Genomic DNA, 13505 nt, shown 5'->3' on the forward strand with positions numbered 1-13505 from the left:
GAAGAGAAAGATGGAGCGCGGGATTGTTTACGGTCGCTGTTGAAGAGAAAGATGGAGCGCGGGATTTGTTTACGGTCGCTATTGAAGAGAAAGATGGAGAACGCTGGATAAAGAAGTTCCTCGTATGGATTCTAAAGATGTGGATTACACCGAACAAATTAAATTAGTGTCTTTTGTGAATTTATGTTTGTGTTTTGGTGTACTTTCTAGTCATTGTGGCCCATGGCAAGCAACATAAGTATTACTTGATAAATAATGGTTAAATGATTACAGAAATCTTATTCATTTTAGGGTTTTAAGGTGTAGTTTGTTTTAATGTAAATCCTTTGAACTGAGTGTGCAGCAGAATGTTTATTGCTTTTAATGTTTTACGTATTAGATTCACGTAGAACCACACATAAAAATACACATAACTGCTAAACAATAAGAACTTATCTTTAGAATAGAGGGTCAAATTTCCTTTATTAGTACTGTATTATTGGTAGTTAGGCTTAATTAGTGGCTTATTCTGGTTAGTAAACTTAAATATCATTTCAATAAGTGTCATAATTAATGAGGATAAAACTTTCACTTTAGAATAGAGGGTCAAATTTCCTTTATTAGTACTGTATTAATGGTAGTTAGGCTTAATTATTTAACTATTAACTATTTGTAATTCTTCATTAATTATGAATGGGTTTGTTTTCACTTTAGAATACTGTTCCAGGTTCTAAGTAACTACTTGAGAACTATTTGGTAATTCTTCAATAATTATGAATGGGTTTGTTTTCACTTTAGAATACTGTTCCAGGTTCTAAGTAACTACTTGAGAACTATTTGGTAATTCTTTTTTAATGACTCATAGGTTCCCTGTATTCTCATTTTCCCCTCAGTCATTGCCTTAAATACAGAAATCATTTGGTATCACATAAACATAAAATGACTGAGCCATGTTGGCAAGGCACTTAGATTGGGGATGGGGTCTGTCCTGAACTTCTGGTTGCAGACAATACTTACATAAAAAAAAATGTGTTACATTTATGTAGTATAGACCCTTTTACAGCCCACGTGATCAAAGAGTTGCGCGCGCATTTGGCAACGGAAGTGGTGTTGTTCCCTAGTGGTTCTAACGTGTGAGCAACTCCGAATGTTTATCAAAACGGTTTCCCCAGCATCAAAAATGTATTCCCAGCATCTGGCTGTTGCGTTTTTGGTTGCACTAATCGCTATTCCACCAATGGGCTTAAGTTTTATAGGATTCCGACAGGATCACGGCCGTTTCATAAAGAACCGGCGGTACGCAGGCGATTAAATGCATTGATTGGAACGAGGACATAAAAATGCTCGCATAAAAAAAATCATTTGTAAAACATTTACTGCACTTGAAACTTAATTATTTATAATAAACCTCCCAACATTGGCTGCCACTGGTGTGTATAATGTACCCCCACCCCCAGATTATCATATCAATAATCACAGTACTTATCAATTTCATTTGTAATGATTTTATTAATAGTTTAATTGCAAAATAACCATCTGAGAAATGTATGCAAGCAACATAGTTGCTATTAAAGTACTATAGCATTACAAAATTAAACTTTAAACAGAAGTGTCGACACGAATCAATAACATAAAATGTAAGTAAAGGATAAATGTATGTCGGTGTGAAGAATAAGGATAAATGTAGAAAATTGTATTGGACATTCTGTACATGCCCACAGACAACGTATTCATAAGCATCCATTGATTTATATGCGTGTCTCGGGTGTAACTTACACGCTCGGTTTCTCAACTAAATACGTATATATCCGACCACTAAGTTATATCTGGCCATCTGCTAACGTCTTCTATCCACTCCACTATAGTACACGGATCTGGTAGCCGAATACCATTTGATAAAGTCAACTTTTTAAAATAACTTTCTCGGTTTGTGTTGCTTAATCCGCTCACGTAGCTTGACATGCTGCTGATTCTCGCCACAGGTTGTTGCCAAAATGCGCGCGCATACGTTGCTACGTCATCATTGTATACAAACAGTAAAAGGGTCTATTAATATTGTACCGCGAGAGCACATCAAGTTTACAAGCAACGAATCTCTGCTTACAAGCGGAATCTCAATTCATTCTCTCGCACAAAACTGGACTCACAGAAATTGCGTGTGCGCTCACATTTTGTGCACTCTGCATGTGCACTCATGAATCTCTGTGTACTCTTTCACTAGAATAGTTTTCTCTGATTTAATGCTGCAAGAACTGCAACATTATAGCGTGGACACACACAGACAGCAACATTAATCGGCACATTTGCGAGTGAATGTAAATGAATATTTACATATAGTACACATAACAGTAGTACATTTATTATCTAACAACATTAGTACTAAAGAAGAAGAAAGGGCCTTGATCTGATACTGTGCATCACTGTTAATTAGTAGTTACTTAATAGTTATTCCTTGTGAAGCTGAATTAGTAGTTACTTAATAGTAGTTCTTAAGGAGGCATAACTGAATTGAATAGTTACTGATTAACTAATTGATACTTAACACAATTGAAAAATGCTATTACATATTGATTAGTTAACACTCATTCCTTAGTAGTTAATATTAGTGACTTGAGTGTTAATGAAGAATTATTCATTAGTACTGCAGTAACTCTTTATTAGTTATGCATTAAGTAAGAAACAGTATTCTAAAGTGTTACCAAAGTTTTTACTGTACTTTTGGTCAGTTCAAAAGAAAAAATCTTACCGACCCCAAACCTTTGAACGGTATTGTACAATTAACATTATTCAAGTAATTATATATAATAAAGTCATTTGCAACTTGGTTCATTCATTTTTCTCATCCACACATTTCCCCCCAGACTCTCTCTTTGCCTGTGGTGGTAATTGTCCATGGAAGTCAAGACAACAATGCTACAGCCACAGTTCTTTGGGACAATGCATTTGCTGAACCGGTTAGTTCCTGATAACATCAGTGCATCTTTGGTTGGGTGGTGTTGTGTTAAAGTTCAGGCCATCATTATTTTAGCCTTCAGCAAAGTACTTTACTTAATACCAGGGAGGCTGTCCATGCAATAAGCTCATGAGGCCGCTGTGGCGACCACATATAAGGATCCTATTACTTAACCATGTTAAACACCAAAAATCAGCCCTGACTTGACAACACACAAGACTGATTTTTCAAACCACATGTAATGTAATTTCTCGCCCACTCACCAGGATCTCAAACTCACCACAACAAACAAACAAAACCATCATGTTTCATAGCGTAGGTGTTGATTGGCTGGCTGATGGCATATGACTAACATCCCTTTAGTGTACCGTTGTTCTCCTTAAAGGTGCAGTGCATCCATAAATGGAAATCCTGTCATCATTTTCTCACCCTCATTGTCATTCACTCAAAGGAAAAGTGAGTGAAAGGTGACCAGTGGCTGTCAAACTACACAAAAGCACAATTAAAATGCATAATAAAAGTGTCCATATTATTCCATAAAGGTCTTGCAAGAGATGTCCAGTATCAGATCATCACGAGTCACTAATACATTTTTCTTCAAGGCAGCAGTGAGTGGCATGCATACAGGACATGTTAGATACTTATTAGTTAGATTCAAATCAAACAGTGAAGGAGTTACATATATTGCCTTAAAATGTCCCTGTTCCTTTCCTGAAAAACAACCGTAAAACCAATGACGTAGGTTTCATTTTGACATTGGTGAGGTGCAATTTTAAGTCATCTAGAGCTTGTTTTTGTAGACATGCATGGTAGCCAATCCACTCATAACTCAAAACATAACTGAATTGATTATGTGAACAAAAAATATTACAATCTAGCTTTCTGTACTTGTATTATTGAATATCTAAACAAGCACACATTCATAACAGAAAAAATACTTATTTAGAGATTAATTGAGTCTTTATATTGACCTCAATCAATCGTGTAGTGTCATAAGTTAAAAGTCAGTAATTATGACAAAGAGGCAGTTTAACTTTAACTTTACTCTGTCCATGTAGTGCAATTGTCAACTTACAGTACATCAGCAGCATACACACACATACACACAATGTTTCACATATACTTCATGTATTAACACTGTAGTGTACACTATTCTAACATCAAAAATGAACTGAACCATATATATATATATATCAGTTTGCTATCTACATTTAGTTTAACAACAAGAGGCTAAAGAAGGTAAACTTTATGATTCAACTGAACTGTGCACATTTGCATCCCTACATAATCATACGCCTTGTTTTAAAACCTAAATGATTGTGACCCACTGATAACCCACCTGATGAGACTGAAAAATGTTAAATAAAGATTTTGATAAGGTCCTAATTGTTTCATTCTCTCTCAGGGACGGGTGCCCTTTATTGTGCCTGACAAGGTGTTATGGCCGCAGTTGTGTGAGGCTCTGAATATGAAGTACAAGGCAGAAGTGCAGTCAAATCGAGGTCTGTCCGAGGAGAATCTCGTCTTCCTCGCTCAGAAAGCCTTCAGCAGCTCCGGTGTCAACCCGGAAGACTACCGCAACATGACCATGACCTGGTCGCAGTTTAACAGGGTAAATACGCTACTCACTCTTAACCACGGTACTGGGCTGAATTACTGTGTTTAGCAGGTCAAAATTATTCTGTAAATCTGTTTTTCCTTGTCCATCCATACCAGGAAAAAAGTAAATAGAAGTAAATACCTAATCAAAGAAAGCATGAAAAAATAAGTAGATAAACAGCCAACAATCTATGCAAGATTAAGACTAATTGGCTGTTGGTTTAGTGAGGTCATATGTAGAGGAGAGTGGGGCAAAGTACTTTTTGACTTTCACAAGTTTGTGTAAATCCACTTGGGGTTCAACATATTTATATTTATTTTTTCCCCACAAATATAAAAAAAATGCCTATTTTTGTATGGTTGAATGAATGTTCAGATAGAAATCAATAACAGAATTATTTCATTTATTTAAAAATATGCAAATATTTTTTGTCTTAAATGTCGCTCCATTCAATACATCATGTATTAATACTATTTCTATGAATAATTCCCAAACTTTTGAACTATTGGTGAAGCAAAAATAGACAAATTTGCTGCCAATATTGGGTTCAAAATGTAAGTTGCAATTTTAAATGATCCTGTCCTATCATCCATGTTATTTTTGAAACCCTCTCGTACTTCCTGCATCTCGAAACCTTAAAACCCCTGCATATATTTGCTCTCCGTCTGGCTGTTCTTGAATACAAGTAGTTTTTTTACTTTCCTATTTTTCATGAAATTACCATTTTGACAACTTTATATGAGCTTCAAAAATCAACATGGCCAGTTCTTTTGTGACAAATGTTGACCATGACCTGCTGCCTGTTACCCAAAAGCACTGTTTGCTCTTATGAAACAATGTTCTCACAGATGGTTTAATTCTAAACTAGTATCTCATCATCCTAAATTTATTTTCTTGATTTTATGTGGCAATCCGCCAACCCGGGGCAGCATGTTAGCTGATCTGATTGACATTACTTCTCGCCCATTGCAGTAGTTAATGGTTATTCAGGAAGTGAGGTTTGATCAGAGAACTTTTAATGTGCAGGCAGGCCTAAGGCTGTGGCTGCCTTTGAAAATGGGCACATGCTGATTTGCTACATTAAACGGGCAGTGTTCCCAACAGAGGCCTTTGGAATTCAGGCATCATTTGTGTTTATGGCCTTGGTTATTTACGCATTGTTATTTATTCACTGATACAATACTTACTATGCACACACTTGCACAGATAGACACCAAGTAATCTTCAAAGCATGCAAATGATTGATGCTTTCCTGCAAGGCTTTGGTTTGCATTAAACACTTAAGTTGATTTACTTTTGAATCAAGTTAAACACATAAGTTGATTACTTTTTGAATCAAAAGTTAATGTTTATAAAATTGTTAGTTAACATCAGTTAATGTATTTACTAACAATGAGCAATATATTTCTTACAGTATTTATTAACTTTTGTTGAATTAAATCGTTCATTGTTAGTTTAGGATTAGAGCTGCAAATGTCTAGATAAATTGACAATCATAATTGTTTTGTTTCAAACAGAGATCATGATTCTCTTTCGATTTGTAGTAAACAAAATACCATGCAATGTACTAGAGGTTCTGACAAAATGTTAATTTCTGCAGTTTATTTAAAATGGTTCATTTATCTGAATGAATTATAAAAATAAAAATAAAACAGTTTGAATGAATGATTCAATGACTCGCGCATAAATACTTGTGGTCATTACTGGATGAATCGTTTTGAATGAATCTCTTGAATGAATGATTCAGTGACACACATTTTTTAACAGTCACCATGGCCACCTGGTGATGTAAACAATACAATGTAATTAATGTTATTTGAAATCGCTGCAGTTCAGTAATGGGTATGCCGAAAGGAGAAGTGCTTCAACAGAAACGAATTCTTGCCGAGACCAATTATAAAGACCTGTCTCCATGCCTCTAGCTTTTTTCACAGCCATTACTCCAACCTGCAGATACCCACATAGAGTGCCGAAGTTCTGACGTCACTTTGTAGGCCAAAACGCGGAAGTGAGTTAGCATTTTAGCACTTCCGGTTCCCTCGCTCAAAAGTCTATGGGTTTTTTGAATGGGTTTTTGCCAAATCGCCTGAAATAAGGTCTGTGGTTAACAAAGCCTCTAAATATTTTCACGTTTTGATCTATGACATAAAACATACTAGTTCTAACCTGCTTGAGATTTTTTTAAACTTTATTGTGTCTTAAAAACGGCGGTTGCTAACAAGTTGCTAAAAGGGACTACATCCTGGCCGGGACTTTAGACGTCATCGTGACAAACGGGAAATCTCACCAGCCCTTGTTTCATTCACTCTTGAATTCTGTAAGTAAATGTTTAATAAAAATACAAAACTATCCCGCGTTTCAGCCTCACGTTCTTATAAGTTTACCTTTCAGTTAATATACATAGTTATATATTTAGTCCTTTCAAATAGTGGTGTTTCCAAATATTGTTATATACAGAAATCTGTGATATTAAGGTAACCGATTACCAGTTCTTCATTTCTGTGGAGAGACTGTACTGTTTTGTTTTGTCCTGAGATGGAAGCACAAGTCGTCGAATGAAAGCTGCGCTGTTCTACATGTCCAGATTTATAGTGGTTCTCTCCTCGATATATGATCAGTCGTCTAAGAAAAAGGACATACGATTGTAAATTGATACGGCTAGCTTACGTCGTCAGTGCTTCGGAGGTGGTAAAAGCACTTTTATTCTGGCGAATTAACAAATGGTATGCAAACATACAATCAAACACAATACAGTGAAAGATTCTTCAAAAGACTCTTTAAAGTCTATTTGGGGCACGATGATGTGGCATAAAGACAATAATATTAAGCTTTATATAAAATAACAAAATAATAAATAAAACATTAACAACCGAGAAAACAAATCTCAGATCGGCACACATAAACCCAATTAGTTTCTAACATTTTTGGAAAAAACGAATGGGCAATATTTCTCATTAAGTGTTCATACCATAGACTGTAAAAAAATACATTCATACACAGCGCAGATCATAATGAGCGAACGTGTTTTTTAAATAAAGTTTGAGGAAGCTTGACGATGACGTAGATCCGCGACTGTGTGCTGTAGTCCGTTTATAGCCTACCGTTAGCATTTTATATCTGACGGCTTTATTTAGGCTTCAAACGGTATACATGTTGGATTCACTTGTAAAGATTATCTTGATAGACAAAAGGTGTAAGGGTCATAACTCTTTGTTGAACACAGATCTTATTTTTTGCGATTGTCCAAAAGTCAATGGGGAAAATGCATAGGCTTTTGATCGAGGGAACCCATGCGCCGCTAACTTCCGGGTTGGCCTACAAAGTGACGACATGACTTCGGCACTCTATTTGATCACTACCATAGACATAGACAAGGTGTATGTGTTTTTTTTTCTTTCACTTTAACAGAAATACCATAATATGTTTGCAGGTAGTTAGGAAACATGCTAAGTTCACATAGTTGTTTCTCTGAAAAGCAATGCTAAAGCATTTGTACAGTTATTCTACTCTGAAATGTGCATCCCGTGTCAGAATATCTGTTTTTGTTTTGGTCTGTGTGATCCTGCCAACTGCCAATTTACCCAACAGTATTTTGACGCCTACGGTTGGCAAATAGTGGAAAACACAGCATATTGAAGCCGCAGTCTTCAGCAAATGGTCAGCAAATAAACTGGGTCCGAGATCGCAGACTCGACCTGACCTAAAAAGCCTCTGCATCCATCTTAAAAGCTCTATGTCCAGAGACATGTAAAAACACAGATAAATCAGCTATTCAACTTAAAGCTTAAGGCTTCCATTATCAATTGCACTTGTTCCTGATGTGTGTCCTCAATGGCACTTTGCAACCCGTGTGAGCATTGAGTCTGACGAGGAAGGGGCGGGCAAAAAACTCACCACTATTTTGAATTTGGACTGCAGTAAACATTAGCTGTCAATTTTACATACTGCACCTTTAAACTAAGATAAATAAATGATTTAGAAGCATTTTCATTGTTCGTTCTTGTTAACTAATGAAGTTAACTAATGTTAAAGGTGCAGTAAGCGACACTGTTGATATTTGAAATCAACACCCAAACAAACATACCTTAGCCAAAAGAAAAATACCCCTCCCTTCATTGCTCCACCCCCAAAATAAACACGCCATGCAACATGACTGACAGCTACGGCATCTGTCCTGTTACCAGTGGAGGCTCCTGGATTTTAAAATCGAAGAAGCACACTATTTTTAACTGTCTAGGGATCCTTTTTTATATATAGAAATGATGAAAAGAGAGAAAAGAAAATGACACATTAATTTCATCCATCCTTCTGTCCTCTTAAATGTCTGTGTTAAAAGAGCACATTCTGCCATTTAGTAAACCTGATAGCGGTGGCATATATCAAATTTGGGCATGGCGTCTTCCTTCATTTTTAATTTGTAGCTGCTCCTCGAATGACATCTTGGTAAATTTGCTGGAGATCAAATGTTCAATACCTGTACTCTACATAATTTAGATTATCAAATGAGGCTAGCCTTTTCTCTGATGTATTGTTTTCTCAAAACTCTAACTGCTGAAATTGAAATACTCAAAAGTGATTAGCTCATTTTTTGATCAAATAAGCTACATTTCTCCGGCTATGGATTTGTCTCCACCTCCCCTTCTCTATCCCCTCACTCGCCTTAGCACAGTTTTCTGGATGCCACATTTGGCAGGTTTGGCATGTTCAGTGGATTGATAATTAGATTCTAAAATCCATTGTTCGTGTTTAAGAGACATCAGTGTATACGTGTGTTGGTGTGTCTCGTGGTCTGCCATGCTACCTGCTTAAGCAGCCAGGACATGGGACACCATGTTCTAAGAAATAGTGATTGAAGTGAAACGGACAAAGAGACAGACGCTTCTTGTCTTCAGTAATGTGACTTTGCTTGTGGATCACTGATTAAAAACAGAATGAACATGAGGCAGAGGACCATGCTCTGATTTAGGCAGTCATGTCTGCGTTTCATAAACCCTGAACATTCACAGTAGCACACACACTTCTAGATGTTTATTGTCTGATTCATGTCAACTCTTTGTCCATTTCCAACGAACACATCACTTGTGAGGAACACGTAACAGAGATTCAGCAGATATTTTGTTTTTAAATTCTTTCATATGTTCAGCTTCTGTGAGGAAACAAGCTTCATACATGCTTTAAAGAGGTTCTAGTTTACAACTTGCCAGCATGTCTTATTTAACACTGGATCTATACACTCCATAGATGTAATCTTACAACAACAAAACAAAACAAAAAACAGTTTGCATGGCTTTTTTAATTTTTTTATGTTCAATTATTGTTTTAAGTTAACATTGTAAGTAAACTTACCCTCATGACATTCCAAACCTGTATACATTGTCTTCCTCTGTGGAACACAAATTAAGACATTTTGAAGAATGGGACAGAGATATTTTTCAAAGTATCTTATGTGCCAAGAGAGAATGTCTAGTTTGGAACCACACAAGGACGAGTAAATGATGCCATAGTTGCCATATTTAGGTGAATTGTCCCTTTAATATGTTCAGATGACATGATTTAAAATCTACAATCATATTAATATGATTGTGTAAACATATATATATGTGTATGTGTGTGTGTGTGTATATATATATATATATATATATATATATATATATATATATATATATATATATATATATGTGTATATGTGTGTGTGTATATATATATATATATATATATATATATATATATATATATATATATATATATATATATGTATATGTATATATATATATATATATATATATATATATATATATATATATATATATATATATATATATAATATGTTTACACAATCATATTAATATGATTGTACATTTTAAATCATGGAGCTGATACATAGAGCTGATACAACTAGTAACTAAGTTGTATCAGCTCTATGCAAAATGTTCCAATTATTTTAATCTTATGTTTCTCAAGTTATTAAATGTGACAAAATCAGCAAAAGCAATGTAAACCATGCTCTGGCAAGCTGGCAAATGGTAAAACAATGAAATCATATAAATTATTCATGCCCCAGTTCATGTGGAAAAGAGGTCAAAACGGACTGAACCACAAAATAAATAAATAAATAAATAAAAAGATAATTTTAGGCCTGTTAGACCTAAAAAAAAAAAAAAAACTAAATTATGTTTTTTTGTTTTTTTTTTGTTTTTTAAGTTTTGTATTGAGATCATTGAGATGCTTTATTTTTTGTTCCCCAGAAGTTATATGTTGTTTGAACTATATAAGAAGAGTATATAAAGAATATATCAAGCTAATAAATGAAAACGATTTGCTTCTTGTCACTGTAGGAGAGTTTACCAGGCAGGAACTTCACATTTTGGCAGTGGTTTGATGGTGTCATGGAACTTACTAAAAAACATCTGAAGCCTCACTGGAATGATGGGTAAGAACTGACTTCTGTGAGAACACGAAAGAAATATGAACATCCCACTCCTACAGATTTAATGTTAATGATAACAATTCATCCATGTGTAAAACCTCATTGTTGCTGCTCAATCAGTGAACAAACAGACAGAAAAAAGATAAATGCTGCTTCTCCTAATCTCTCACACTCAACTGAGAATGGTGCCGTTTACACTGTCTGACCCAGCAATAACAGTGGCATTTGTTTTCATAATCTGACTTTCTATGGCAATTGACAAATGCCACAATTATTTATGATTTTTGGATGAAATAAAACAAATATATAAATTATTGAAATATAAATTGGTTGCTTATGCTTTACCTGGCTGCGCTACTGGAAAATAGTCATAATCAGTGTTAGGTGTAATGCATTAGTGTAATTCCCTTAAACGTTCCCTTAAAGTTTCTGTAAATGAATTACAGTTACTTCTGATTTAATTGCATTCAATACTGACTATGATATAATCATTTAAGATCCACATTTAACATTTAATCTTCAAATGTATTTTTTGTTTTTGTTTATGTTTTTAATATAACCTTCTCCCTTTAAATACTTTGGTCGTTTCTAGAATAATTTATGCAATTTTATATTATTTATTTGATAGAATTAAAATATCTGTTTCATGTCTATCCTTATTGTTAAACTACTGTCAAGGTTGATATGGATTTAGAAAGTAATTTGTAACAAGTAATACTTCTGGAATACTTCTGAGAGAGAGAGAGAGAGAGAGAGAGAGAGAGAGAGAGAGAGAGAGAGAGAGAGAGAGAGAGAGAGAGAGAGAGAGAGAGAGAGAGAGAGAGAGAGAGAGAGAGAGAGAGAGAGAGAGAAGAGAGAGAGAGAGAGAGAGAGAGAGAGAGAGAAGAGAGAGAGAGAGAGAGAGGAGAGAGAGAGAGGAGAGAGAGAAGAGGAAGAGAGAGAGAGAGAGTAATTGGTACAGTAATCTTAGTACACTGTTGAAGATGTAATCAGTAGCTAATAATGAATTACTTTTTTAGAGTAATTTACCCAACGACTGATCATAATGCAGGGGTGTCCACTCCTGCTAGTAGAGGGCCAATGTCCTGCAGAGTTTAGCCCCGGCCCCATGTAAACACATCTGAACCAGTTAATCAAGGTCTTACAATGCATACTAGAATCTTCCAGGCAGGTGTGTTGGGGCAAGTTAGAGCTAAACTCTGAAGGACATGTTGGCCCTCTAGTACCTCTAGAGTTTGGACACCCCTGTCATAATGTATCACATTTCTGTTGTATTCTGATTCTTTTTGATTGATATATAATGGATATATTCATTATGAAGTTGCTTCTTTGCCATGGAAGCTGATTGATAGATTGTGCTGGTTAAGATAATACATTAAGCCATTAAACCATGGATGGATTAACAAAGGAGTAAGATAGAGAACCCTTGTGGGTTGCTTGCTCTCTTTTATTTTCTTATCTTTTTCCTGTCCCTGTCACGCATAACTTGTAATCTTTTTTTATACAAATAATGATAAAACTGAAGGGTACACACATGATAACAGATAACAACATTTGCCTCTCTGTGTGCAAACACTCTTTTCTGCATAAATTTGTGTTCACATGTGTTTGTGTGCTTGTACTTCCCAGAGCAATTCTTGGCTTTGTGAATAAACAGCAAGCTCAGGACATGCTGATGTCCAAACCCAACGGAACCTTCCTGTTGCGCTTCAGTGACTCGGAAATCGGTGGCATCACTATAGCCTGGGTGGCAGAGAACCCTAACAAAGCAGGTAGAATAATTACTTTGCTCCTCCACTGCTGTGACTTAATTGCACTTTATAATATTCTGATTTATAATACACTCTTAAAATGTATTGGCATCACTGGTTTGTGGTTTCATGAAGAACCTTTAGCCTCCATTCATCCATTTTTCCATTCAACAAAAGATTATTTTTAGTAGAAAATGTTCTTTAGATTTTTTGAAATGCTATTCACTCTGATAAAAAATGGTTCTTTTAAGACTTGATCATTGAAAGGTTTTTTGAGGAACAAAATTAAAAAAAAAATGTTAGTGTGCTGCTGCGTTTCCCTGTTTGTGTAATAAGAGTGTATGCACGTTGTTCACCTGCCTATGCATATTACTAATGCGCTCTTTAAATAACTAAAAAAAAAAATACTGTGCTATTAGCCTGACAAGCCAGACCCTCATCAAGATGTTTGGTCTGGAAACTCACCATTGACACGGCTCAATCTGAAGTTGTCTTTCAAACTCCCTCTGCACGCAATAGGATAGCGCTACAACCAACCAGAGCAATGAAGGTGAAGCGGAGCTAGTTGACAGATTAAACTTTTGCCGTATCCGGTCGGCAAAACTCTGAACACATCTTCCCTTCTTAAGAATGACTTCATTGCCGTTCTTTGTTCTTTTCTCCAAAAAAAAGCTACACTCCAAGTCTTCCAGAGTCGCAGCCAAAGCCAATTCGAAAGATCGCCGTTAGCCAACTTCTTTGTTTACAAGAAGCACGCAGAACATACGCAACTCATTCATTATGTTAAGCCCGCCC

At 35.6% G+C, this 13505-nt stretch overlaps 1 protein-coding gene across 1 annotated transcript in view; it reads left to right on the forward strand.

Moving 5' to 3' along the window:
• stat5a (signal transducer and activator of transcription 5a) overlaps positions 1-13505 on the forward strand; it is a 122376-nt gene that overhangs the window by 100128 nt on the left and 8743 nt on the right. Inside the window, exons 13-16 of the mRNA XM_067414058.1 lie at positions 2841-2933; positions 4338-4544; positions 10868-10962; positions 12589-12731. Coding sequence (XP_067270159.1) covers positions 2841-2933; positions 4338-4544; positions 10868-10962; positions 12589-12731 — 538 coding nt within the window. The remainder of the gene's footprint in view (positions 1-2840; positions 2934-4337; positions 4545-10867; positions 10963-12588; positions 12732-13505) is intronic.

Source organism: Pseudorasbora parva, chromosome 2, assembly GCF_024679245.1.
Source record: "Pseudorasbora parva isolate DD20220531a chromosome 2, ASM2467924v1, whole genome shotgun sequence".
NCBI classification, from domain to species: Eukaryota; Metazoa; Chordata; class Actinopteri; order Cypriniformes; family Gobionidae; genus Pseudorasbora; species Pseudorasbora parva.